This window comes from Colossoma macropomum, unplaced genomic scaffold (assembly GCF_904425465.1).
Source record: "Colossoma macropomum unplaced genomic scaffold, Colossoma_macropomum, whole genome shotgun sequence".
NCBI classification, from domain to species: Eukaryota; Metazoa; Chordata; class Actinopteri; order Characiformes; family Serrasalmidae; genus Colossoma; species Colossoma macropomum.
This window is the reverse complement of record NW_023494785.1, coordinates 31,403,627-31,430,623: the sequence shown is the minus strand read 5'-3', so window position 1 is coordinate 31,430,623 and position 26,997 is coordinate 31,403,627. Positions and strand designations below refer to the sequence as shown.

Here is a 26,997-nt window from a genome sequence, read left to right as displayed (position 1 = left end):
CAGTTAGAAGAACACAGGTTTCTGATTCTCACTGTACTTCAGTCACTGTATGGATGTGTTCAGTTCCATCAGCAGCACCTGGTTTACTTTAATGAAGGACTGATTAGCTGAAGCAGGTATTGGATGTTAATTGTAAATACTAAAATACATGACCGTGACATTGTGCTGAGGAGTCTGAAACATTGAAAGTCCTGTTACAAACACATACAGTACAATCACAGTGATTAAAGGACTGTCGATTATCCTTCTTAGTAACTTTTTCTCTCAGGCCGTTCCTCTTTCACAGAAGCTCGAACACATGGGGCTGACATAATCGCCAATTATTTTTGTGCCTGCAAAGTTCTCCCTCTTCTCTGACTGATTTCAAACAATGTCAAACTAAAAAGAATCTAAACTCAGTGCTTAATAAAACATGACACTGCTTGCTTGTACTTTTCTGTTGTTCCATCACTCAAAAACATATTTAGGCCCTGGACTTAATTGCATGTAAATTTTCCATCCAATTTCAGTATGGAATTCCTGCAAGATTTATTTTGTATCTGACTGAGTAAAGTTGAATTTAAGTTTTTATTTGAAATGTTTTCCTAATGTTTATGACCAAAAATCATTTTGAGTCTCTATCTCCCTCTCTCTCTCTCTCCCTTTCTCTCTCTCTCTCTCTCTCCATTCTTCTTCATTCTATTATCCCCTCAGTACCCCTTCAACCAAGCTTTCTCTGCCACACTCCCCCCTCCCTCACCCTGTTGTGTCATACACATTTTTCAGGGGCCAACACTGAGAGCTTTGCCTATTCTTTCCCTCCCAACTCCCTCCATTTCTCTCTCTCGCTCTCAGACAGCTTGCTCCTTTCGTCTGACCACCTGCCCCACGACGAGCATCTTCAGAATAATCCAGCCCCAAGCTCAAGGCGTCTCTTTCTTTGTCTTCATCTCCCACAACACTCCCAGTCCCAGTCAGAAAGTGTGTGTGTGTACGTCTATGTGTGTGTGGGAACTTGGATGAGAGAGCATGGACCCGGCTTGGCTGGCAGCGGCTGTTTTCCTCTTGCTCTGGCAGTGTGTGGAGAGCACAAGAGCCGGTAAGCGCGCGATTAGAACAATCAGCATTACAGTCAGAAAGTTGACTACTCAATGTAATAATGGCAAATCCAGCTTGTTTTGTAATATTACTGTGATGGATGTGGATTAGTGTTGTTACGATGATGGTAGTGATGCTGTTTTTTATGTTTATGTTATGTTTGTGTTCTATAGAACATTGTCGGGTTAATAATAAGTGCAATACCAATATAATAATAAAACTACTGGATTTAACTCTGGTAGAGCATTTCTTATCATCTGTGAAATGTTGAAATTGCTGACACCTTTTCCTTTTCTCTTTTTCCAGTCAAAGAATGGACATATGCAGGTAACAAAACCTCTTCACTAATCTTCACAGTCCATGCTGGGAGATCCACATCTCAGTAATTGCGCCATTACAGCTGTACCTCAGTTGCTTACATTTTACAGTTCACAAAGTGGTTGACTGGAACTTAATAAAAAACAAAAAATATAATTTACCCATAATGCATTAGTTTTGCAACATGTTGGGTCACATTTTGTGAACTGAAGAAAGAAACTTTAAATAGCAGTATTAATATATTGTATTGTTAAAAACATACATACTTATATATATATATATATATTTATATATATATATACATTTATATATATATATATATATAAATATTTGTATATACACACACACACATGTATGTATATATATTTACACACACAAACATACGTGTATAAATATGTGTGTGTGTGTGATAAATATATATATGTATACACTCTTAAAAAAGATTCTTTAATTAAAGAAAATATAGAACTATGAACACTCAAAGAACCCTTTGCATAATTACAGAGTTGTTTGCTTCATGAAATGGTTCTTCAGATTGATAGAGAATGTGTTGTAGATGGCTCTATAAAGAACCTTTTTGAAAATAGTTCTATACAGCACCAAAAAGGGTTCTGCTATTGTTACAAGCTTGACATCATAACAGCAGAAGAACCCTTTTTTGGTGCATATCTATATAGAACAATTTTCTTTACTAAAGAATGCTTGAAGAACCATGTTTTTTAAGTGTGTAGTCCTGAAAATGGTTTAAAACCTATTCTCTTGGCAGTAAGTGTGTTTTTGCCAGTCAAAACAATACACAACGTTAGAATAAATAAAACAAGCAAGTAAACATGAATACAGTAAAACATAAGGAGTAAAACAAGATTTTTTTATTTTTAACGAAGTTCTTAATTTGCTGGTTAGAAGGATTCAGCTAGAGGAACACAGGTTTGGTTCCTGATGTCTCAGTGCAGTCATTGCATAGATTTGTTAATGCCATCAGCAGCACCTGAGTTCATGTAATGAAGAGTTAAATAGCTAAAGCAGATTGTAACTGTAAATACTGGACCTCCTCAAGGAGGGTTTTGGAAATGGTTCAGATTGTTTATTTATTCATTTGTATTTATTGTAAAGTTGTATCCATTGTAATTTTCTCCAAACAATTCTTCACAGTACTATATATATATATATATATATATATATACATATATATATGAAAATCCCTACTTAAGTAAGAGTACTGCTACTGTAGTGATAATTTACATATAAGTTAAAATATTAACAGAAATGACTCAAATAAGAGTAAATAAGTTGTTTATTGGAAAAACTTCCTGAAGTATTGTGATATTATATTTTTGCTGTATCGCCCGCAATGAGAAAGCATTATGTAAATTTTTTTCAGAATGAATGGGTTTGTGGAACCGTTTTTAATAGTCAGCAATTCAGTCAAACTCAAATGCCTCACTGAGGGAAGTTTAGAACTCATTGGAGTCGTGGGTCGTCTTAGCAATGCATTGTGGGTCCTCTCAGACTGTGTTTGTGCAGTTCTGTGGGACGCAAGCAGCCATTTTTGCTGACATCAAAAGAATCCGCCCCGTCCCTCTCTGCCTCACCCCCTCACTCGCCCCTGTCCAGCAAGCCCTGTTAGTTCCATTTGATCAGTCTGCCAGCTTGGCACCAGAAAGGGAGAGATGGAAGAGAAAGAGAGAGAAAGAGAGCGGGAGAGAGAGGGAGAGAGAGATGGATTGAAATGTATGGCAGAAGCACGAAATGTTTAGCCAGAGTGGTTTGAAAAGAGTATGTTAAATTCAGCAAATAAACAGTCATTGTGCATTACAATGTGCAGTAGTGTGTTCTCAGTAAACGATGTGTTAACTTATTTTCACTTAGAGAACCAACAAAACATGTGATTTGACCAGGAGTGCCCAAACTTTCGCATATGACTGTACATCAGCACACACATGTTCTTTCCACGTTCTATGTGTATGGAGGGGTACATTTAGCTGGTGCTGTAGCATGTGATCAGGCTTACTCTAACCCTCTGTGTGGGTTAAACAGAGTACATGCCAGCAGATGAAGGCCTGACAGACCACCGCTATTCCTTCCTCTGTTTCTTTAGAATTAATATGGCTGTTTAGCTCTGTAACTACACTGCATTACAGATCAATCAAAACTTTGGTTAATGTCCATCCGCTCAACTATAACTGCATTTACTAGAACGTGAAAGGCAAAAAGTGATGATTGGATGTCATTCCTGGATGTAACATAACAATCAGCAGAAAGCACTCTCACCTGACTTTACTCTTTACCTTGTATCTACTTTGTATGTCCACTCACTGGCCACTTCATATGGTCCTACCTGCCTTTTAGGTCCACTGGTGTGCAATTACAGACTGACCACAGGAACACCGGTGATCAGATATTATTAGGGTGGTGTGTCATTCTCAGCAGTGACACTGACATGGCAGTGGTGTGGTAGTGTGTGCGGTGTTGGCAGTGTTACTGGAGTTTTTACACATCAGTGTCACTTCTAGGTTGAAAACAGAGTCCCCTATGGTCAAAAACTGATCATGGAGGAAAACTAGAGGATGGCTAACAAATGGTGCATGAACTGAATAGCTACTCCACAGAGGGCTGTGGCATCACTGGGGTTTGAACTCATCAATACCTGAAGAACAGGCAGTTAGACAGTTGTGCCAGCTGGGAGCTGTGAAATTTCAAAATATGAAAACATATCCAAATGTTTGATGATGCAATTTGTAAAACTATTTTTAATACTTTTATTTGTGGCTCCAGAGTGGAACAATTGTCTAACTACTCAGTCATCTGGAGATCATGAGTTCATATTCCAGTGATGCCACAGCCCTCTGCTGGAAGGAGTCTAAGGCCCAATCCCTTTTCTTCTTTTTACTCCTACCCCTTGTTTTGGAGTGTCACCCTAACCCCTTGGAACGGAGTTACAATGGGTAGTGGTTGAAATCTTGCCCTATGAAATGGGACAAACCTCAAATTAAAAAAAAAAAAAACAGCTTCATTAACAGGTTACTAGCGGTGCTCTGTAGGCGACCCGGCCCGACTTCAGTGATGGCAGAGAAGGGGAAAGTTCAGCAACCTCGCTGCTGGGCTTTAGTTACATTTAGGGCATCATATGCTTTAAAAGAGGGGGTACAAGACAATTATTTATTATCACCCACCTCTTTGTCACCCTCTTCTTTGGTGATACGAAGCTGAAGTCAGATATTCACCAGGTTCTTGTTCGAATTTTCCCATTCCACCTTAAATGGTGTAGCAGTTACATTCTAACGCTTCAGGCGTCAATACCGCTGGACTATTTAAGGTGGAACGGGAAAATTAGCTAGCTAGCTAGCAAGACATTAGCATACTTTAACGATTTTTTATGCTTGTTACGATGGAGACGACCATAATACATTGGAGCGCCATTAAAGTAAGATGATACAATGATTATCGTGATTTTTAACGAAGAAAATATTTACATTTGTGGGTTTCTTTGGTTGCTCGCGCAGCCATCTTGCCGGTTTTTCTTTCTTTTCTCATAATACTCTGTTTGGAGTGAGCCTCTGAAAAACCTCCGTTTGGAGGGCCATGTAGCCCTAACACTTCGACCTACCCCTACATCTCAACAAAAATTGGGACACCCTAACTCTAGACGTGAATGCGAAAAAACAGAGGGCTAAGGGCTAAGTGGTAGGGGCAAGGGGTGAAATGGGATTGGACCTAAGAAGAGGACACTCAGCCCTCACACTTCCCCCACTCCAAAGTATAAGGTACACTATGAAATGACTGGATGGCTTCCACTTTCGGTGTGAAGACAAATAGATTGGATTACTTTTGTCTGCAACGCAATTATTGGTCAGTTTCCTTCATATTTGTCTGCATTCTTTTCAGCAAACAAGTTTACATTCTAGTAGTTTTATTCAGTTGGATGTTCCGATGGTATGGCCTGGATATGGTCAGTCAGTGTGGAATGATCTGCAGAAACATTTGAAACTGGAGCAATTTATCTCTCAGATTTTAAGATAATTGTCAAAGATCTGTATCATTATGTTTGCTCTTGTTATTATTCATATGATTTATGGTGATTTTTAATTATTTTTGAATAAGTTAAGCTTATTTGTGGTGGTGCCCGTTGTAATTGTTTCTCTGCTGATTGTCTTCTTGGTTGTTGTGATTTGCCTGTTTGGCCAAGACTCACTTGCAAAAGAGATTTCTAATCTGAATGGCCCTTATTCATCAACATTGCGCAAAAAGAGTGCAGATTTGACCGCCTGACATACAAACTATTCTGCATCTGATTCATGAAACTTTTGTATGACAAGGAGACAAACAGAGATTTGAGCGCAAATGATGAATCAGGTTTAGTGTGTGAAATCAAGTGCCAGTACCTTATTTACATATCATTTACATAAAGCACGCTCTAATTCATGCAGATGTTTTGGTCGGAAGCCATTAAAATGTTAACATTCAGAGGCAATGGCTGTGCTTGTAGGTGGAGTTGGAGGTGGTAAAAGAATGACTGGAAAGAATAAAATGTGAAATAAAATGTCTTTTTAAGAGTAGAATGATCTGATTGTGTGATTATTTTTTAAAAATAGAATTAAATGCTGTTAAATCTTAGTTATATTGTATTATTATTGTTATTAAAGATGATATTGATAATACTGTTGGTTACCCAAATTAAGTTTTTTTTCAAGTTGTTCAACTGTTGTGCTCAAATTTACTCACTCCTGCCAGATGTGCGTTTGATTGTACTGATGCACCAAAGATGAAATTGATGAATCACAAAAACTATAGGGTGAAATCTATGTGCGCTCATTTTATAAGATTTGGCCATAAGCAGCTGACGAATAAGGGTCAATGTGACTACCATGTTTAAACAAAGATAAAATAAAATAAAATAAAAATAAAGGTAGGGAATTCTCATAAAGTGGATGGTAAATTTATACAACCATGCACACTAATTATGTCATGCTTAAACTAAATGATGATATCTAGGTCTGATTCACAGGCACTTCTTTTTGCACTGGGGCTATAAGACTAATGAAATGTAAGCAGCTCCTCCAGGTTGACATCATGCAAACTGCTTGCCTAAATTATCATACACTCCCCTCAAACTGTGAAGTTGTTAAGTCATCTCAAATAGAGTTTCTTACGTGGCTTCTGTCACTGTATGACAGACTGTTTTTTATAACAATAGACAAAAGAATGGGCAACATTCAGGCTACTTATTTTTGAAGTAATTTGGCAACATTGAGAAGTTATTTAAGTATAAATGATATACTCTGATCATCTATTTATTGTTTTTTTTTATCAAGTTATCTGCCTTGAGATGTGACTGAAATACAATGCATGAGGGATATTAATTGTATTGTAACTTCATAGTAGTTATTAAGGAATCATCTTCAGCTTTTTGGGCATATATAAAATTTCTTCAGTTTTTTACGACTTTCCATTAATTATTCTAATATGTATTTATATGAACCTCTGATGTTGCACAGAACAAGCATATTAAATATTGGTCACTGTTCAAATTAAAGCAGATTTGTGATATCGACTGGGTTAAGGCCTTTATACAAAAAGGTGAGATTTTTAGTCTAAACACGTCCACTGAAGCTCATGTTCAGTTGTGTGTTGTGTGCTTGCTTGAGTTTGCCTGTGCGTGCCTGTTTGCACGTGTGTGTCTGTGCGAGGTATAGGCTGTGTTTTCAGTGCATGAACGCTGGGCTTTGTGGTGCTTTGTCCTCTGCCCGTATTTGGGACAGCCTGCGAGAGGTGGACTGGCAGGGCTTAGGGATATGTGTCCCACCATCTCCATGGTGATCACCTTGGCAACGGCAGAGCTGTTTTACAAAGTTTTCTTTCCCTCCTTTTTGGTGTGAATGTGTTTGTGTGAGAGGGGTGATGTGTTGTGGGTTAATCCTCATGTACAAGGAACTAACTGAGCACCACACTGGAACACAAAAACACACACACACACACACACACACACACACACACACACACACACACACACAGGCCTGTCACAATTATTACATAAACGCAATTATTTGAGCTGTTTGTGATTATTTCAGCTGACTGCAATTATTTTCCACAGCTTTCACAATACTATGTTTGTGTTTCAATGAACAGACTGTGAACTGGGTGGGATTTTGTCCATTAGTTTAATGAATGTATACAAAATAAAGCATACAAAATTACTTACAAAAACAACAAAAGTTCTAAACTGGTGCTGCAACACCTTTAGGTGTTTGTTTATTTGCTCAAGCTGTTTCTGTCGCCAGTGACTAAAGTCCCAAATGGCACCCTAAGCACTGCGACCCTTTGGTGACACCAACAATATGCAGACCTATAGGGTAAGAGACCTTGAGGGTGCTTAGTTTAAATGTGTGCATTCGTTACAGGCTCATGCAATGTGCAGGCTCTGCATATTGGCGTATTGTTTTTGTTTAGTGAGCTAATTTGCTAATCCACAGCACCTTAGTTCAGATTACAAGTATAATGCAGCTTAATGAGGAGTTAAGTTAATTAACAAATATACTTTCATTTACATCTGAATGGCTTCCTCTCCGCTATGTTGGTCGGACAGCTGTAAACAAAACCCACCCACTCTGATTCGTCTTTGCCTGTATCTCAAGGAATTTTGGGTAAAAGGCTGCTGCTGAGTATACATCATTGACATTATATGCAAACTGGACCCAGTCATCCCACTGTTTTCTGTAGGAACAAGCTGAGGTCAGTCGTGTCACTTCCTGATCAGCTTCTCGTGCTTGTGGGTGGTGGGAATGTGTGAGATGGCACAGGCATTGAAATGTCACCAGTCTCCAGCGTGTGGTGCAAATAATCATATTGTTGGTAGGAGCTGCCCAGCAAAATAGGAACTTAAACCATCACAGCTATTTACACACGACATTACAACAAACAAACAGCCCCTTACTTAACATGTATTATATTACTGATCATTATAAAATATGAAAATCAAGAATACTACTAGTAATACGACTATTGCTACTACTACTAATAACTGTAAGTAATGTGAATAATAATAATAATAATAATCAATTTTTACTATTATTATTATTGCTATTATTATTAAGCAAACCTACTCTGTGCTTTATATTACTGAGGAGCTCTTACTTACATTACTGGGCAGTCTTTTGAATCACAGCTTTATCACATAATTTTCTATACTGTCATGGAAAAACATTAATTCTGAAGCTATAAAATGATCATCAGTCTTGTTGATCAAATGGCAGAAAGTCCAGTCTCTCTGGAAGAGGACAGGGCCACATGGGAATCTAAAATGGCTCAGATATGTCCTTATCTTTGGCTGAAAGACACTCTAAAATGAAAGGAAGTGAATGCACTTTAAATTGACGCCAACCATGATAAAAGCAAAAACATTAACTCATAATAAGAATCGCATATAATCTACTGTTTAATGTACGTTTCATTGATTTAGTTGAACACTGAAGTATTTGTTAAACTATATGTATTTATAGAACTACTACTCAGAAATCATAGTAATTATTATTATTACTACACATTATTAAAGGAACAATTATGGTTTCTGGTGACAGAAGAATTGCTAATAACCACTGATTAAGATGCGGTTATATGAATGTTTATGTTATGTAGAAAAAATATATATTTTTCCCTTGTTTGAGTTTAATATGTTAGGTAAAACATTGAAAATGTTATGTAGTTAAAATTTATGCTTGGGAAAAAAAATGGGACCATTTTCCCCTGCATTTTTTCAACCCTCCTTGCTTGGAGAATACCACATGGCTAGTGGTCCCCAAGTAATTAGTTTAAGATCTTATCATAACATGGTGCAAAACGTGCACACACATACACACACACACACACTCTTTACCCACAAACACACACATTCATACATGCACCCTCATAAATGATCTGCATTTCGTTCCCTACAGGAGTTGTGGGACAATCTGAATGGTCAGAGGTTTTTCCAGATTGTGGAGGTTCTGGTCAGTCACCCATAGATGTGGACACTTCCCGAACACAATACGACTCGTCTCTCACCCCAATAAAGCCACTGGGCTATGGCCAGTATGGCCGTGAACCCTTCACTCTCTCCAACAACGGTCACACAGGTAATCCTCTAGCTACGTCCCTCCCATTCACAGCACACACACATACATACTTAACCCTGACCAAACTCAGCCCTGACCAAATGACATGTTTAGTTTATTTTCTGATTGCAAATAAGTTAACACAAACTAAAGTATGCCATTTTCTTATTTATTTGCTGAATTTAACATATTGGGGAAAATTAAAACATAAAATGTGTCATAAGTATATTCTTTGTAGAGGACATGTTAACCTATTTTAACTTAGAAGAGACTTAGAAAGACTTTACATACAATGAAGCTTCCAAGCTTTAGTAATATACTGTGAAAAAACCCTACTGTACGTTTACTGTTAATATATTGTAAAAGTACAAAAAGTAAAATGAGTGACTTACAGTGCAGTTACAGTGCAGTTCCTGACTTACCAGGAAAATGTACAATAATAATCTGCAGAATGAAATAACAGTACAGGTCTGCGGTAGACATTGTGGTTCAGCTCCAGTAAATGTAAATTTGAAGTACTTTACAGACAACTCTGCTGCCAGTAAATGACTGTAAAGTATACAGTAAATTCAGTCATTGTATACATATAGCTGTGTAACTTCACATCTCATTATTGTATTATTTATAGCATGTTTGTGCAATTCTGTTCATGGTTTCGTATGTTAGACAAAACCATAAGGCATTTTAATAGTTTTTGTTTAATATTTCATTTTTTGGGGGGGACAGAAAGAAGTTAGCAGTTATTAATTGATAAAAAATATATACTGTCATCATCTATTTACAGTAATTCCATGAGACATTATATACCACTTTTCAAATAAGAGGCATTCTGGACATTAATTTTATCATCAATGTATTATAGAATCATCCATCGTCCTGTTCATCAATCTGGACAAATTTAAACATTTTCCTCATTACTGACGTTCAATCTGTTATCTGCTAATAAAAAGTACTATTTTTACAGCTGTTTTACAATGCTGGAAAACATGGCTATGACTAACATGAGTTTAATACTCATCCAGCTCTTCTCTCTCTCTCTCTCTCTCTCTCTCTCAGTGGAGATGCCATTGCCAAGTTGGATGGGCGTGACTGGGTTGCCATGGCAATTCAGTGCCGTTCAACTCCACCTACACTGGGGCAACGGAGTGGGCGTGGCTACAGGGAGCGAGCACACCATTGATGGAAGTAGTGCTTCTGCAGAGGTGTGTGCAGAGCAGTTTGATCCTATAAATTCTGGTTTCAGCTCTGATTCTGATACAGATGTCGATTTCATGCAATTATCTCAATTCCAAAAACCAAGATTTAGGGAGGATAATCCAGTAAAATAAAAAAGTACAACAAGAATTAGGTTTATAATATTCCGTCATGATGTATGTTGTGAATGATAAGGATTTTGACATATTAGCATCATGTGCTCCCACCTCAGTTCTTCATGAACACAAGACTTCACTAATTATGTGACCTATTTGACCTAGGCAAGGAAGTATAGAGAGCTAACGCTAGCTATATTAACTATCAAAGGCTAGCTACACAGTACATGATTCTCCTCTATAAACTTCCGGTGAGTGGTTTCAGTGCTGGCAATGCTGTTTGATTGTGAGCTACTTTGTTAAAAACTTCTTTAATTTTGTTCAAAGTAAAAATGCACCATAAACAATGGTGTCCAATCATCTGAGACCATTTTGTATTCCATTTTGCATTCTTTTTTAATGTAATTTTACTATATTCATTATATTATGAATATAACAATTTGAGTAAATTAAAAAAAAAATTACATAAATTTCAAAATTTCAGTATTTGGTACAGTATTTCCAGTATAGTTTTTGCTTTAATGACAGAATGCACTCGAGCTGACATGAACTCCACAAGTTTGTACAAAAGCCTGTTTTTGAACAGGACCTTCAATGGATGGGATAAGACTAAAAAAGTCTGACCTCTTTGTACAAAGTCCTTCACACAGTCATTGTCTAAAAATTTGCTTAAATTTGATTAGTGATCCAGAAATATTGCAGAATGTTGAATATTCCTTTTTCATTTGACTTTTAATTTGTTTTAAGTTTTAATTTGATAATTTTTTAAAGTATGCTATTTATTTCCAGGTTTAAATGGAAAGTCCCAGACGTTTTATATATACATTATATATATATATATATATATATATAATATATATATATATATATATATATATATCAGGGGTGGGAATCTCTAGGCACCTCACGATTCGATTACGATTCAGAGGGCTGCGATGCGATTATAAAACGATTATCGATACATCTTTCTTTTCTATATAGCATTTATATTTTCTCACTGTGTGAGTTCAAGTTACGAGTTCAAGTTTCAAGTTTATTTATCGCACAACATGTCAGGACATTTATGCATTGAAATGCTTGTGGTGAGGCTCAGCTAATCACTTTACAGAAAGTAAATAAGTAAAAATAAAAATACAAGAAGAACCAACTGAAATATATTAAATATACACAAAGTATACACAGAATATACACAGAATGTAGAGACAATATACATTTTAAAGTGACTAAGTAACTCAGTGTTGTTATTTAAAGTGACTTGGTATTTTTAAAGCAAAGTATTTGCAATGATCCATAATGAATTTACTTCCAATATCTTTTTTAATAAATCAAATGGAAGTGATGTGGCAAGTGAACTAGAAGGCTCTCATTCAGTGCTCTTGTTTGGAGCACGAGAAGCTGCTGCTACTCATCTGCAATAAAATGCGCAGTTACGGTGAAATAAGATCCAGTGGTGATGGATGTCCACGCAGCACATGTTACAGCTATTCTACCCGTTTTCTTCAGTGATTTTGTAATTTCGGCGGCGGGGTCGCTGTGTCAGTAAAATGTCTTTGAGACGGGACGTGTGCAGCATAGCGCGAAAGCCCCGTTTCGCAACGACTGAGAACCGGCGTGCAGACTGCAGGTCACATAGCAGCGATGCGTTATTCGCATTTATAAGCAGCGCAGTTGGTTTCCTGGTATGTTAAATCTGCAACGAGAGACTGTCAAACACTAAAAAGTGGTGAAGCTGAAGTCGCGTCTCTTTCGAATTCTCCCGTTCCACCTTAAATGGTGCCGCATTTACATTCGGCGCCTCAGTCAGAATTTAAGGTGGAACAGGAAAATTCGAACAAGAAGCTGGAGAATAAGAAGCGACTTCAGCCTCGTAAAACAGTCAAACGAGAGACATTTAACTGATCTACTTCTGAGGAAAGGTTTTCTGGTGGAGATGGGAAGAAGCGGCTATAGCTAAAGCTTAAAGCAGAGTGAAAGTCATCCAGTTGTGTTTTTGTTATGTGCCGCCACAGACTGTCCGGGCGGTGCACTTACCCACTTCCAAGTTCCGCCTTTTGCGTTCCATCAACATTACGTTGTCAATTAAATATTTAGAAAATCGATTTTTGACATTGGTGAATTGATTCAGAATCGTTCACGTCCGCATCGCGATGCATCTAAGAATCAATTTTTCCCGCACCCCTAATATATATATATGTATATGTTTATATGTGTTTGTGTGGGTAAATTTCCAGTCTTCGTGCTGATATATCAGTACAGTGTGTGCTGTTGAGTTTTCTCTGCTGTGTTGCTCCTCTCTTACATCAGATTTTCCCTCATTTTAACTCAAGCTGAAGCTATATTATCAAAGTGTCCCTCTGGAGAGTCTTGACTTTCCAGTAATCTGTTTCTGGTGTGAGTAAACAAACTCAGAGTTTTTGTTTTTGCTAAATTTGGGTTAATCAGCCCAAGAATTAGAATTACAGGAGTGGATTACTAATTAAGTGATTTTTGAAAAATATCCAAATTGGGGAATATTTCCCAAGGCAAAAAAAACAAAACTTGTTTTTGTCCCTGTTTCTCCATTACGTACACAGAGAATCACACAGTAATAACAGGCATTAGAGATGCACCAATCATTCTTTTTTATTGGCTGATTGCCAGGTACCCTACCAGGTATTATATTTGTGCTCCAGCTCCTGTTGGTTTTCCTGGATTATCCCTCTAGGGTTCCTCTGCCGGTTCGTTGCTGGTGCTGGACCGCACCTCCAACCCCACTCCCATATGTTTTGAGAGAGGGATGGTAGGATGAATGAACAGGTAATGGAGGAATAAATCACACTGCTTTAGCAGACTCCCTGGAGCTCAGAGTGCCTTGTTCAAGGACACAGTAGCAGAAGGTGTTAACCTCCTCAGTACAAGCCTATTGTTGAAGTGTGGCAGGGAAGTCTTTAGGGAAGTCAGCTGGAATAGATTTGGGATAAAACCTTAGATTACAACTGTTGGAACTGCTACACAGGAATGATTGGTAGGTCTGTGTCTGAGCTGTCTGTGTGTCCTGCGTTCTTCCTCATCTCTCTTTGAGAATTAAAACTTGCATCACCTTTTTTGTAATATTTTGAAGATCAATCACCTCAATGTTACACCTCTCCTGCCTCCTTCAGACTGTTCCATTTGGTTCTGCCCTTGCTCTGGTTTGGGTTGAGTACTGAGTCTTGTCCTGCCCCCAGTGCTACTGGATAGCCAATCAGCACCTGACGCAAAGCTCCACAGATTCACATGACACATAGCGATTTTGGAGGTGTATGTCATGGCCTCTATGAGCCTCTACAAGCTATACTTACCCATGAGCCCCTTCTCTGCATCTCAGAGAAGGGTTTATATGCATCTGCCTAGTAGGTTTAGTCAGCCTTTCACAGTAGTGATGCAACAAAATGATCATTCCTGGCCAAAACCAAAAATGAATGTAAGGACACCCTTGACTGAAAACCAAAAAAAGCTGACACTTTACGTAAAATGAATTTACAAAAATTATTACACTATTTCAGCTACAGAATGTGCCATGAAACATCCTTGACAACAGAAAAGGGTTGGTCATCCAAGGCAATGAATTCCATTAATTTTTAGTTTTTTAGTGATCTGTCCATCACTTTAAAAACCGTGACTACAGATAGTGTTGTCGTGCTAGCAGGGACTTTCTGTTTGTGTTGTTGTACCATATTCTGCATATCAAGCAGGCCTGGTTTTAAGTGTTATTAAGCGTATACTGGAGAAGTTCTTGTCTGTTGTATCTCTTCTTGCTACTTTACATGAGCAGAGATTATAAAACGTTTGTCTCATGTCCCTCATAGAAACTATGAAACACACATGGCCAACATTTTTACTGTTGATCCACTGCCACTCAAACTCTTTGAACAAAGAAAACAAATCAGCATTTTGATCCCTATTTCTCATTATCATTAAAATGATTAGATTTTGGCACTCCATTGTTGACCTATTTATTATTTGATTTTGTATTTTATGAGGAAATATCTGCCTTTTTTTCCTCTTTTGGCCAAAAACAAAAAATGTCTTTTTTTCACCATTTTTGGCTGAAATGTCAGTGTATCCATGTTAAATAGTGCAACTTGGCAAACAAAGGGCTTTTGTAGCTGTTTGTCTGCTAGTAAGCATAAGACATTTCTTAGCTAATCAACTGTAATAAATTCAGGGAACCTTACTCACCCAGCTGTGAACCAAAATGTTAGGCTTTTGGTTTATAAACGCATTGATGTTTATATGAGTTTTTGCATCTTAAGTGCCATCAGTAAATTTAAAATTTCACAGCAAGTCAAGCTGAAGATTGAAGCAAATTGTACAATATTAGCACATGGCTTTACTAGGTGAGTTTGCTTTTTAGGGGTTTTGGAGGGAAGAAAGGAGAAAGAGAGACAGGGGGTGGAAACTTCAGTTCCTCTCCATCTGGCCTTATTCAGACGAGCCAAAAGGAGGGAAAAAGAGACTGAGAGGAAAGCAAAAGATTGTGCTCCATCATAGACAACATTTAGACAGCTCTCTCTCGCTCAGTCTTTCTGGATGAGATATTCATGACTCAGGACTTATTTCTTTTGCCTCCCTCTGGCCATCCCACCGTCCTGGCCAGTTTTCTGCCAGTGCCCAGCATAAATGTAGCCAACTGGATTGTTATTCAGATTCGCTAAGCCTGGTTTACAAAAGATTTGACTGGCAAGAACAGTCTGTCTGTCTGTGTCCTCCAAACTTGCTCTTTCTCGCACATACACTTTTTGAATAAGTGTGACAGAAAGCCTGTGTTGATCAAGCATTTTTTGAATAATTAACTCTTTAAAAAAAATTTAAACCAACATTTTTTCATAAGTGTACAAGTGCATGAGTAAATGGCACTATATATTACTAAATTAGAACCATCAAGGTGTTCGTCTCAAATTTTTGACTTTTTCTTAATGATATTTCTCTCTCTCTCTCTCTCTCTCTCTCTCTCTTTCTCTCTCTCTCTCTCTCTCTCTCTCTCTCTCTCTCTCTCTCTCTCTCTCTTTCTTTCTCTCTCTCTCTAGCTCCATGTGGTCCACTATAATTCAGAACTGTATGCCAACATGTCCGAAGCTAAAACCCAGGCAAATGGACTGGCTGTGCTGGGAGTGCTCATAGAGGTGCCTATCACAGTTTTTCAGCTTCATTTTTTTCAGTTATTATTATTTGCCATTTGTAAGTATAGAAACACCTACTCTGGAATTTATTATGCGCTGGGCTTGACATTAAAAAGAATAAAACAAATAGAGGCCATAGAAAACACATAGCCTACATGGCCTACTGCACAATTGAGTCAATTCTAAAACAGCAACTTGATGTTATATTACACACAGCCCAACGAATCACACAACCAAATCCTGTCAATCAGTAAACTGCAAGTGCATTAACTTCTCATTAACTTGCAGCTGCATTCTTAAGGATACACACCACTTAAATAATTAAACGCTTGTACTATGACTTCATGTCAAAGCCTTTATAGACTAAAATTATTTCCCTGATTAGAGGGACAAACCAATCATTTGTTGCATGTCTGGTATCTGATATAATATAAATAGTATCACCTTGCTTTCACAAACATACATACTTAAGTTCTTAAACTTTACAACTAAAGTCAGAATAAATATGACCAGAATAGTACAAGTGACTTCCACCAGTTTTTCACCAGAATTTTTGGCTGAGACGTAAACAAAGTCATTCAGAGTGGATTGGTGTAAAATGGTTTATGGTAGGGAAACTTACCAACTTGGATTTCTTACAGTGGTGATAGGAAATGGGGGTTGTGATGTCTCCAACCAAATGTAGCCTTTTTATTTACTATCAAAATGACCAGTGAACCTACAAGAGTCTTCAAAGTTTGTATATGTAATGTTGATAACAGTAAAACAGTTGTGAATCTGAAAAAATCTGGTTTCTTTGGGAACTATTTTCCCTTACAACACTCTGCATGCACTTCTCTGCCATGAATAGATTTGAAAATTTGTGTTATGGCAAAACCAAATGGCAAAACTATCATAAAACACTGTCTTAGGTATTAGGAATCGTATTTGTAACTATTTCATTTAACAAGTCCCTGGGAGGTGGCCTTTAGAGGTATTAAACTGGTTCCTGTGTACCGCTGTGAACAATTCTGACTCATAAGGTTCTTTTCAACAGCTCATTTACTTTGTTTACATCTTAAAGAATGCAGAATGTTTGACAAATTGTTTCAATTCCCATTTAAAATGTGTTATGTGTATTTTATGACCTGTTATGATTTCCAGCATAATCCATGCACTTGCTTGAGTATGTTCTTGAGTCCATATTCGTTGGGTGCAGCTACATTCTTAAAATATTCAACAAATTTAATTACAACTTTCTTGACATTTTTGACCTTTATGGCATAGTTTAAAGTAGAATCAAGTCCATCTTAAATGCTTCTCTCTCTGCCAGGCAGGTGGTGAAACCAACCAGGCATATACTAACATCCTTAACTACTTGGGACGCATCAGGCATGCAGGTGAGTGTATACGCCAACCATTCACTTTATTAAAAACCTCTACACTGCAGCTCCACCTTATTGGTGTACAGTTTGAGACTGTAGCTCATTTGTTGATGCACAGTTTGTGTTATCCACCGTCTAGACCAATGGTCACCAACCTTCCACCTGGAGGGCTTCCTTCCTGCAGACTTTAGCTCTAACCCTAATTGATCCCACCTGATCCATCTAATCATCGCCTTCAATAGTCCTTGATTAGCTGAAAGGAGTGAGTTATGTCTGGGGTGAAGGTGAAACCTGCAGGAAAGTAGATTTCCAAGAGGAGGGCTGGTGGTCAATACTCAAGCCATTCATGACCTTTATTTAGCACCTTCGCCATGCTCAAAGTTGCTTTACAAACAGAACATGAGCTCACTGAACATGATGTACACAACAGCAAAAGACATGAGTATCAGACACATGTGTATGTATCAGTCTGTGTGTTTTTTTATGGATTCTACTTTAAAGTAATAGTGAAAACACAGTGTAATAGAGTAGTGTTTCCCAGTCATGCTACTAACCTCTGCACTGTGCATTTTAGAGGTTTTGTGCTTAAACAGCCCATGTTAATCCAATGATGGGCTTAGTTATGAGCTGATGGTTTAAATCAGGTATGTTTGTGCAGGAAAAACTAATGAGGTATTTGAGAACGAGAGAATTAGGATCCACTGCTGTAGATGTCAGTTAAGATTGAAAACCCCAGTGACCCAGTACTGCGTGTGTGGCTGTCCTTTCTGGGCAGGTCAGAAAGTGGCCATACCCGGCTTTGATGTGCAAACACTGCTGCCCAGAGACCTGAACCGCTATTTCCGCTACAATGGTTCGCTGACCACTCCTCCCTGCTACCAGAGTGTGCTGTGGACTGTCTTCGCTGAGAAAGTCAGAATTTCACACTCCCAGGTACAAAAACTAATTCTGCATCAGGACTTAATCATCCTTAGGCCACAGAAACATCAATACACTTATTCTTATTTGGAGCTCAGTATGCATTTCAGTTTTGTTCTTTTCTTCTTCATTTGTTTTCCTCCTCCTCCCCTTCACTCTCCTCTCTTCTATATTAATCTCCTTTTCTCTGTTTTCTTCCACTCTCTTCTACTCCTCTCTCCTCTTTTCCTCTGCTCTTGCTTTCTTCTTCTTTTGTCCTCTCCTCTAATTTCCTCTCTTCTCCTCTGCTCTCCTCTTCTTTTCTGTTTTCCTCCTCCCTCCTCTCTGCTCCCTTTTTTCTATATACCTTTGTTCTCCTTTCCTGTTTACCTCCTCTCTGCTCCTCCCCTCTACTTTTCCTCACTCTCATCTCTACTCTTTTCTTTTCTCTCCTATCTTCTGTTTTCCTCCTCTCTCCTGTACTCCTCTCCTTTCTACTCATGCTCTCATCTCTTCACCTCCTCTCCTTAATTCTCCTCTTTTCCTCTCTCCTCTGCTTTCCTTTCTCCTCCTCTCTTCCTCTACTTTTCTTTTGTCTTTTCTCCTCTGCTCTGCTCTCCTGTTCTCTTTCCCTCTCCTGATCTCCTTTCCTCTCTCCTCATCTTCTCTCCTCTCCTCTCCTCTCCTCCAGCTGTTGAAGTTGGAGACAGTGCTGTACTCCACTAAATCTGGGGAGTCACAGCCCACTTTGCTGCAGGATAATTATCGTGCCACCCAGCCGCTTAACCACCGGACCGTCCTGTCCTCCTTCATCCCTGGTGAGTGAGTAAGGGAGAGTGGGAAAGGGGGATGGGGGGGGAAGAGAGGGCCACGGCCGAGCTCTTTGTTTGTGTGACGGCTGATTAATTCAGATTCAAAATCTCCCCCTCTGAACAGGGAGCTTATTGTAGTCATGTGAGAGAGGGGCCGGGGGTCTGTGGGTTGAGAGGGACACAGAGAGGGGCAGTGTGGTAAACATGAGGGGTGAGAAAAACGAAAGCACCTAAGGAATGTCTGAGATTGCTTGAAGTGAAATACTGACACTGCAGCTGACACTCGAGGGCACTTACTGGCCCTTAGTTACTCTCCCTCTCACACACACACAAACACACACACACACACACACACACACACACACACACACACACAAACTCTTCAGCGTCAAACCATCCCAGCTCAAAACAAGTGTAACACACTAAAACACTTTAATCATTTGAAGTCTAGAGTTATTACTGGTATTTTGCTAACTAATTAAATGTAATAATATAATTGCATGATCAGTTACATAGTAAACTACATAATGAATTACATTTGCATTTAACTTTTTCCCACGGTCTTAGAATTTAAAAAATCAAAGAAATGGCAAAAATATAAAAGATGTTCAGATGTTTTTTATGTTGAAACCATAATAAAATATTTCCTTTTTCTACTTATGAATACAAATGTAATCTCTATTAAAAGTTTAGTATCTGCAATTTCAACGGAACATCTCCACTTGTTTAGGTGAGCTATTTGTGAGAAATAACTAATGTAATATCACAAGATGCAACCATACAAAAATCTGTCAGTTGCTTACTTCCTAAATTTCTTATAATTATAAAAATCCAAAGGGTTGGTTAGTTTCAGGCCCTAAACCTTTTGAGGTCAGTAACTGGGCCCAGTGAAAAAAGTCCTTATTGCACATTTTATGTGTAAATAACTTGGAGTGTTATTTGGCATAACCTCACCCACCATAACTTTTCACTGTTAGTTACTGAGTGTAGAAACTGAGAAGAGAACATGGGGCTGGCTTTGACTTTGAGAGGAGATCTCAAATAATGTTTGTGTTATAAAAGCATGATTCTAATATACGTCCTTTTTTCTGTCTAGTTTCAGTAAAAATCTACACAGATGGTAAGATCTTCATTATTTTTGATACCATCATTGTTGACTTTTCATGTTCGAAATGCTTTTATATTCATGAAATTGTGATGATGTGATCTCATGATGTGATCTCATGAGTTTATTAAATTTAATGATGTGATCTCATGAGTTTAAGTCCCATTAAAGTTCTTTAAATGAATTTGTTTCTCTCTCTCTCTCTCTCTCTCTCTCTCTCTCTATCTCTCAGGCGAAATCTCAGCCATTGTAATAGGCTCACTCTGTGGTTGCATTGGCCTGGCCACGATCACCTGGTTTGCTGTGAAAACGATTCGGTGAGAAACTCTGCCAAGCTCTTTGTTTTTTCTGTACAGGCTTGTTGACAGTGTTAAACGACAGGGGGATTTCAGCTCTCTTTCCCTACGTGCTCATTTCCACATGCGCAGTTGCTGATGACGTGCTGGAACTGACTAAGACTACAAAATCTTTACTGAAAGCCTATAGGATTTTCAGCTTTTCGGTATTATCCATTCTTACGCCACCTTATATCCCACTGAGGGGTCGAAACTATACAGCACACTGAGAGCTTTTAGTTTTTTAGTTTTCACAGATGCAGAAATTCTGTCATTCATTACCAAATTTCATTATATACACAGTCAGTCTCAGCATCAGTCAGCCAATAAGCATGCTAACTCCAAAATCTGGCCTGCTGATTAGCTGTCTACATTACATTCCATATGCATGTTATTAACATCAGTGCATCTTGATCAATCTGCAGTATACACACATTCAGTGCTCCACATTCATTTCTAGTTTATGCCATAAATAACCTGGGAAAATGTGGCCTGCACACAGCAAGAAAGATGAGACATTTAGCGAAAAAAGTGCTTTTTTCTAATTATGTTAAGTGCAGAAATATCTCTCAGACTGAGTAGACATTTCAGCCTCTTGCTTTCATCAGTGCTTATGAAGCAACTTTTTAGATCCATTTTAAAGACCAAAACCAATCGCCCACAGCTATGTATAGTCTGATATGAACTTCTTAAACTGACTATGCAACAATACTTGAAGATATGCTAGATTACAAGTGTCAGCAATGTATATAATAGACTATTACATCAAACAAATTGTTTAAACTTTTATAAAATTGTTATTTTTACAAAAAAAAACTATTAAGATTGAAATCCTTACATCACTGGGGGGCTAGAGACTTAAATTCATAGATGCAGAAGGCTTCCCTCAATCTCTTGCTCTGCTGTGTAGCAAACTCTCTCCACATTCAGGAAACGTAGGTCTGAAAGAGAATGTTCGGCTGACTCAAAACCACGTTTTGCCAACATCCAATAAAAGCAGGCAGATGATTATGCAAATAATGTGGATTTGCAATCTACAACTTGTCTTGAATCTTTTTTTTAACAAATGTGGTTTTGTAAAAGATTTACTTTTCACAACCTAATAGCAAGATGTGCAATTGTGACGAGGAAAATTGCCCTAAACTTTGGAGAGAGTCACCCACTTTTCGTTTATAATTTAAAATAAGGTATAGAGATAGAAAGATCTTTCAGGAATCTGTATCAAAGTCATATCATTGTTATTCATATTGATTCAGAAAATTATAAATGATAGCAGCAATATTATTAGAGTTGTTGCTTAGTGACTGTAATGTGGTGCTAACGCAGATTTATTTCCAGTTGTCATGGCCGTCACGGCAACCATTGTCACTTAAAGTCCCTAATATTTCATGACGTACACTCACTCAATACTGGCATGTCCTAAGGAAAACCTTCAACCTCATGCTTTCTATCTGGGAGGTTTTCCCTGGACTGTTGGTGCTTTTACAGTTTGGCACTTCCTGAATACGTCAGCCTGCAATATTCTATGAATATCTGTCTGCTTTCAAGTTAAAATTTCTTCCCTTTACAATCCCTAACATACCTGCAGCAATAAAAGCCTAATGTGATATTAAATACATAACAAAATGCACTGATTGTATCATTTTAAGCAGATCATGTGTTGAATCATGTTTGATTTTTCATTGATCATGTTCATCTGTGGCTGATTTGTCACTGGTCACCTGATTGTGTCTCCTGGTCACACGGCAGCTCTACGTCGAGCTGGGACGTCCTGCCCAGTGTCCGACCGCCTCCCCAGCCCAGGTCACATTTATTAATGAGCTACTGTATAACCTTTAATCTCTTTAACTTCTCCTCATCTCCTGCTCTGTCCAGCACTCTGCACTGAACCATCTTAGACTGAATTCTCACTTCAACCTTTCACTCTCGCTGCCTTTTCTGTAATGTTCAGTCTGGTCATCTGCATAGCAAAGAAAATGTTGTATTTAAAAAAAAAACGAATATAAATTGTATTTTTCAGACTAAATCACAATCACAACAGCTGTAATGTAGTAAATGGGTAATTATGCCCAACATAGCTAAAACACCACAAAAAATACTGATACTCCCTGACTATTTAACGAGGAACATCAACCACAGGGGTACACTTTGTAGGTTTAGTGTTACTATTTGGGAATTCAGTCTGCAAACCTAAAAGTGCACCTATATGGTAGGTGCACCTGATTAAGTGATCAGTGAGCATGAACATTTCAGGTAGAGTTTCTATTATTTTGTACACCCTCTGTAGCTGTTATACTTCTTAAATTGGCCTCAAAAACAAACAAACAAACAAACAAAAAACATGAAGCACTATAATGTGGCTATACTGATCATAGTGCAGATCATGCCAACAAAGCAGTGGTAAGAACAGTGGACCCTGCTTTAACACACCCAGCTTATTTCATTAGGGCGTAATGATGAGTAGATGAGTTGTATCAGGTGTGGAACCCTGATTCAAAACCATCATAAACACATCTTTACAGCGTCCAATGTAAACCTATTAGACTTTTTCCCTGTAGCACACCTGTATGCTCCAACTAATTTAATGAATTTTCATTTTTATACTCTGTTAGTTTAGTCATAGTCTTCTTTTTTTCATCCATGGAGTATCCATCCATTCATTTCTAAAAAATATGAACCTTTTGTATGTACAAGGGCATCATGGATGGAAGTTGCAAATAGTCATCTGCCATTGAAGTCACAGTCAGAAATCACAAGACAACACTTACTAGTTTACTGTATAACCTTTACTACTTACTGCTAATTGTTTATTTACCAGCAGAGATAAAAGCACAGTAAATAGACTAACAGATATATTTTACATTTTAGTGAGCACGTTGCTTTGATAGGTTTCCTACCCCATCCGAAATGGCGTACTTCCATACTGAATAGTACAGTGGCAAACCACGACTGTTAGAGCTAGATGTTCAGTTCGGGCCATAAATGTCCTAAAAAAAACATCTCTACGAGAACACTAATTTTTGCTAGCGCCCATATGGAATTTTAATAGTATGTTAGTGCTAAGCTAAATGATAAGTATTAATTCACATTAACATTTTTTTGGTCATTCAAGATTAAACACAGATATTTAAAGCTTATAAAAGACATTCAATGTTTCATTTGAAGCTTCAAACAGACATTAACATATACTGTACCTTGCTTGTAACATTTCTACAGTAGCTTTTAGTAAAGAGCCCTGCAAAGTGTTACCGCCACTGTTTACCATTTCTAACAATTGACAAAAATGCACTGGTGAGGCCACCTCACAAAGTCAGTGATGCATCCAGTACATTCAAAATGCCTATAGTGATGTTTGATCACATCTTTTGGAAATCAAAACATGATTGGTTGATTTCACTTCTGGTTCCTAATTATTTTGGTAGGTAATCTAAAGTGTAAGGCCTCAGTCCAGCTCCTGAGGTCCTACCCAATGGGAAGGCTAGCCTAGATGTCACAGAGGAAAACCCCTGATTGGACAATTTTCTGCAGTGTTTCAAGAATTTAACCCTTTAGTTTTCAACTTAACAGTTAAATTACTACAGTTTCTTATAGTTTAAATACACCAATAATGATGATTATATTAAATAAAAATATACTTTTTAAAAATATACTTTTTTTAATATACTTATATTAAATGTGTTATTTTATTTCACAGAAATCATTGGTTCTTATCCGAAGGTCTAGAAGACCCTGAGGGTTCCCCACTGATATTGTACATAAGAGCAGTACACGAGAATATTAGTGTGTCTGAATATATATGGCAAGTCCAAACTGGCTTGCTTGAACGTTATGTTCTAAATTCAATCCATTGCATACTACTTGACCATTAAAGAAGTGTGTAGTATCCACACATCTTTCGCTGCACTGCATCTGCCAGTATGTGAGGGCTTGTCAGCTCCAGTCCAGGAACACAGTTTGACTTCTCTGTGTTATCGCATCTACAAAACCTGACAATTAGTTAACAGATTGGTAGAATCGTATTCGTTTGAGCAGGGAAATCACCAAACTTTGCTGGACACTGGCCTTTCACGACGAGAGTTAATGTACAATGATGTACAATGTCTTATTCCTATCATAAAAGTTTAAGGAGCCCACTCACCAAAATGATTTCTCATTTGAACATTGAGCACTAAAGATCAGTCTAGCAGCTGCTGTGATTTCTGACTAGGGGTTCAACACTGGCAGTCTAATTTAAGCCAATGTCTCCCTCTGCTGTTAGGCTGTTGTTTTATCACCTGATTTTGTTTGCATTTTTGTTGTTTGCTTCACTCTGCAGAACAAAGGATGTGGCAAAGGACCTTAAACAGGACATGGCCCTGAGGACCACCTCTGACCCTGAAAAAAAGGAGGAGGCCATACCTCCGCCTGAACCGTAAACATTCACTTCTGAATTTGATCTGTTTTTCCTGCCATCCTCCCTCTCTTTCAGCACTTCATTCTCACTCCTATTTTCTCCTCATTCCTTTTCAATCCCTCATCCTTTACAGGTTTGATGCACAGCTGACTGTGCATATCTCTCATGCAGCATTACATTGTTTTACATTTTGAGATTCACTTGTTTACATTGAGATGTCTGTATGAATTAGACAGAGGAATGTTCTGTGTTGCATATGAATGAACTGAACTGTATGTACATATAATATTTGTCTTGCAGCAATAAACAAATGGGATATCTGCTACTGTGTTGAAAATTGATTTTATTAAATGTGATTTTGTCATATGTGACGTGCCTACTTGGGGGAATCAACTTCTAATAAGGAGAAGTCGTGATCTCATTAAGACCTTTGTGAAAAGGCGTACCACAGACATTAACAGTACTTTGTGAAGAGCCCAAGTCAGACAGTGGCAAAATAGAGCTGCTGGCCCACACACTGTGTGAGGTATAATAAAACATTGAAACAAGCAATAAGGGGAAACGTCTCCTCCTCTGAAAACCTGCTTTAATGGACATTCCAGCCGAAATTAAAAATTTGACCATCACTACACTTGTTTGTAAGCATGCCTACTCAGCTCCCTCAGTGTTGTCACAGTAGTCTCTACAGTGAGATTTTCTGGTTTACAGACTAGGAAAACACCCTTCTGATAATGTATCATACACGTGGGAGGAACTACAAGCATTTTTGGGCAGACACCTGAGGAAAGGCTACTTGAAATATTTTTATCTTCCCAAGCTGGCAAATGCAGAAGACAGATAACGCTAGCTAATGGTACTGCTAAAAAAATAAAGTATCTATTTGTTTATTAGGCTCTACATCACTGGCTATGCTAGCTGTCAGGATTTCTTTATAATTTTTGTCAGGATTCCCAGTGGTTGTAGGCTATGACGTATTTGTACAGTGCATGCTGATGAATGAAATGAAACACAAATACAAAACTGATACAAAACTGGGAATTCTATCAAACTGATGCAGAATGATGAGGGAAGCAATGTTGCACAACAGTACTACATAACATGACAAATTACATGTTAAATACTAGTCCTAGGTTGGAATTCCCTTTAATCGTATATCTATGTACTTACATAGCTTGGGGCAAGCACAATATCTCAGGATTAACAGATTCATAGGGACAGGCATCAGAGCCAATTTGTAAAAAAGCAGGAAATGTCATTTGTGTGTGTGTGTGTGTGTGTGTGTGTGTGTGTTTGTATGTGTATCTAATATAAACACACACACACACACACACACTCATGGGGAGATGTGCAAAATGTAAATAAAAACAATGCAGTGATGTGCAAATCACCTTATATTTAATTAAAACAATGACAACATGTCAAATGTTGAAATTGAGAAAAGTCTTTCAGAAGTAAAGATGGGGAGAGGTTCATCATTCTGTAAAAGACTGCACAGACAAATTCAAGAATAACGAAAAATGTAAAATACATAAAATAGCAAAGAAATTGGTCATATAAAGTACATAATATCATTAAAAAGATTCAGAGAATATGGAGAAATTTCTGTATCTTTCTGTAGTAGAAATCACTACATGGGCTCAGGAACACTTCCTGAAAACACCATATGTGAAAACAGTTTGTTGCTGTATCCACAAAATGCAAGTTAAAACTCTACCCTGCAAAGAAGAAACCACATATAAACAGGATCAGGAAACGCTGCTGTCTTCTCTGGGCCCGAGCTCATTTAAGATGAACTGAGGAGAAGTGGAGCAGTGTCCTGTGGTCCAACAAATCAAAATTTGAAATTCCTTTTGGAAATTATGGATGACACATCCTCTGGGCTAAAGAGGAGAGGGACCATCCGGCTTGTTATCAGCTAACAGTTCAAAAGCCAGCATCCGTGATGGTATGGGGCTGCTTTAGTGCACATGGCATGGGTGACCTACACATCTGTGAAGGCACCATTAACGCTGACTAATATGTACAGGTTTTGGAGCAACATATGCTGCCACCCAGATGACGTCTTTTTCAGGGAAGGCCTTGCTTATTTCAGCAAGACAATGCCAAACCATATTCTGCACATATTACAACAACATGGCTCTGTATTAAAAGAGTC

General features: G+C 38.0%; 1 protein-coding gene across 2 annotated transcripts; it reads left to right on the top strand.

The window, feature by feature from the left end:
* Positions 1-838: 838 nt before the first annotated feature.
* Positions 839-25,167, top strand: ca14 (carbonic anhydrase XIV). Of its 2 annotated transcripts, XM_036590573.1 has the most exons (12): positions 839-1,078; positions 1,384-1,404; positions 9,327-9,506; positions 10,542-10,687; positions 15,844-15,939; positions 17,249-17,315; positions 18,076-18,233; positions 18,889-19,015; positions 20,106-20,129; positions 20,347-20,431; positions 22,199-22,252; positions 24,765-25,167. In XM_036590573.1, the coding sequence occupies exons 1-12, from the start codon at positions 1,009-1,011 to the stop codon at positions 24,862-24,864; spliced, it is 1,128 nt and encodes a 375-aa protein (XP_036446466.1). In that variant the 5' UTR covers positions 839-1,008; the 3' UTR covers positions 24,865-25,167. The 2 variants fall into 2 exon arrangements, with proteins under 2 accessions (XP_036446466.1, XP_036446473.1); XM_036590580.1 differs by lacking the exon at positions 22,199-22,252.
* The last annotated feature ends 1,830 nt before the right edge of the window (positions 25,168-26,997 follow it).